A 1031-nucleotide genomic window follows, 5' to 3' on the forward strand; every position below is an offset into this window, starting at 1 on the left:
CCTTCTGCTGTGTCAGCTCCAGGCGCAGCAGCTGCTGCTGCGGCTGCAGCTGGTCTCAAGTTGCTTCCTAATTGAAATTGTCTTTTGTCTTTTAATGCTTTCAGATCCTTTTTATATTTCTTTTGTTGCTTCTCTTGAACAAAAAGAAAATGAAGAAAAAACAATTAAATTCGGAAGTCCCCAAGTGCAAAACCAAATTGTTGACGGTGCGCTCGCGCTGCTGCTGCTGCTGCTGCTGCTGCTATTGCTGCTGCTGCTGTTGCTGTGGTTGCTGTTGTTGCTGCTGCTGCAGCAACGCGTATTGCAGCTGCTGCCTGCATTGCTGGTACTTCTGTTCTTGCTGCCACACGTTTGCTGCTGCTGCTGCTGCTGCTGTACTTGCTGCTGCTGCTGCTCCACTGCTGCTGCTGCTGCTGCTGCTGCGTGCGCTGCCGTTTACGTGCTGCTCCCGAAATTCATTCAACTATTCTTTTGTTTTAATTAATTAATTAATTAATTAATTAATTAATTAATTTATTTGTTTATTTATTATTTTGGGACTCAGACGAGAATACGCTGCTGTCTCCTTTGCTGCTGCGGCTGAGGGAGAAATCGGGGAAGCAAACTTTTGTTAAGGTGAGATGATTTTATTTATTTATTTATTTATTTATTTATTTATTTATTTAATTTATTTATCTTATTTATTTAATTTAATTAATTTATTTATTTTGTTTATTTGTTTATTTCTGTGTTTAGTTGGGCTTTTCAGATTTCCGTAATTTGCCTCCTTTCGTTTTTGGTGCCCGTCTTGTTTTCAAACCCTAAACCCTAAGCCCTAAACCCTAAACCCTAAACCCTAACGGCTTTATGGTTCTTTGCGTGCCTGCGTTCTGCAGGGGAAGCCCTTTACAGCTAAAATGCTGCAGCAGCAAACCCTCGAGGCTGCCTACAAAGCCCAGAACGCCGAAACCCCAAACCCTAAACCCTAGGCCTTAAACCCTAAACCCTAAACCCTAGAAAACGCTAAGAGAGGCGCCACGGCTACTGCGGCC

General features: G+C 42.9%; 1 protein-coding gene across 1 annotated transcript; it reads left to right on the forward strand.

Annotated features, from left to right (window-relative positions):
• Positions 1–94: 94 nt before the first annotated feature.
• Positions 95–615, forward strand: ETH_00037320 (uncharacterized protein; the record flags this gene model as incomplete). The annotated part of the gene is made up of 2 exons (XM_013379492.1): positions 95–206; positions 545–615. Coding segments are annotated over 2 exons (183 nt in total), but the record flags the coding sequence as incomplete, so codon positions are not given.
• Positions 616–1031: the final 416 nt, after the last annotated feature.

Source organism: Eimeria tenella, genomic scaffold (genome assembly GCF_000499545.2).
Source record: "Eimeria tenella Houghton genomic scaffold, Eth_scaff3360, whole genome shotgun sequence".
Taxonomy (NCBI): domain Eukaryota; phylum Apicomplexa; class Conoidasida; order Eucoccidiorida; family Eimeriidae; genus Eimeria; species Eimeria tenella.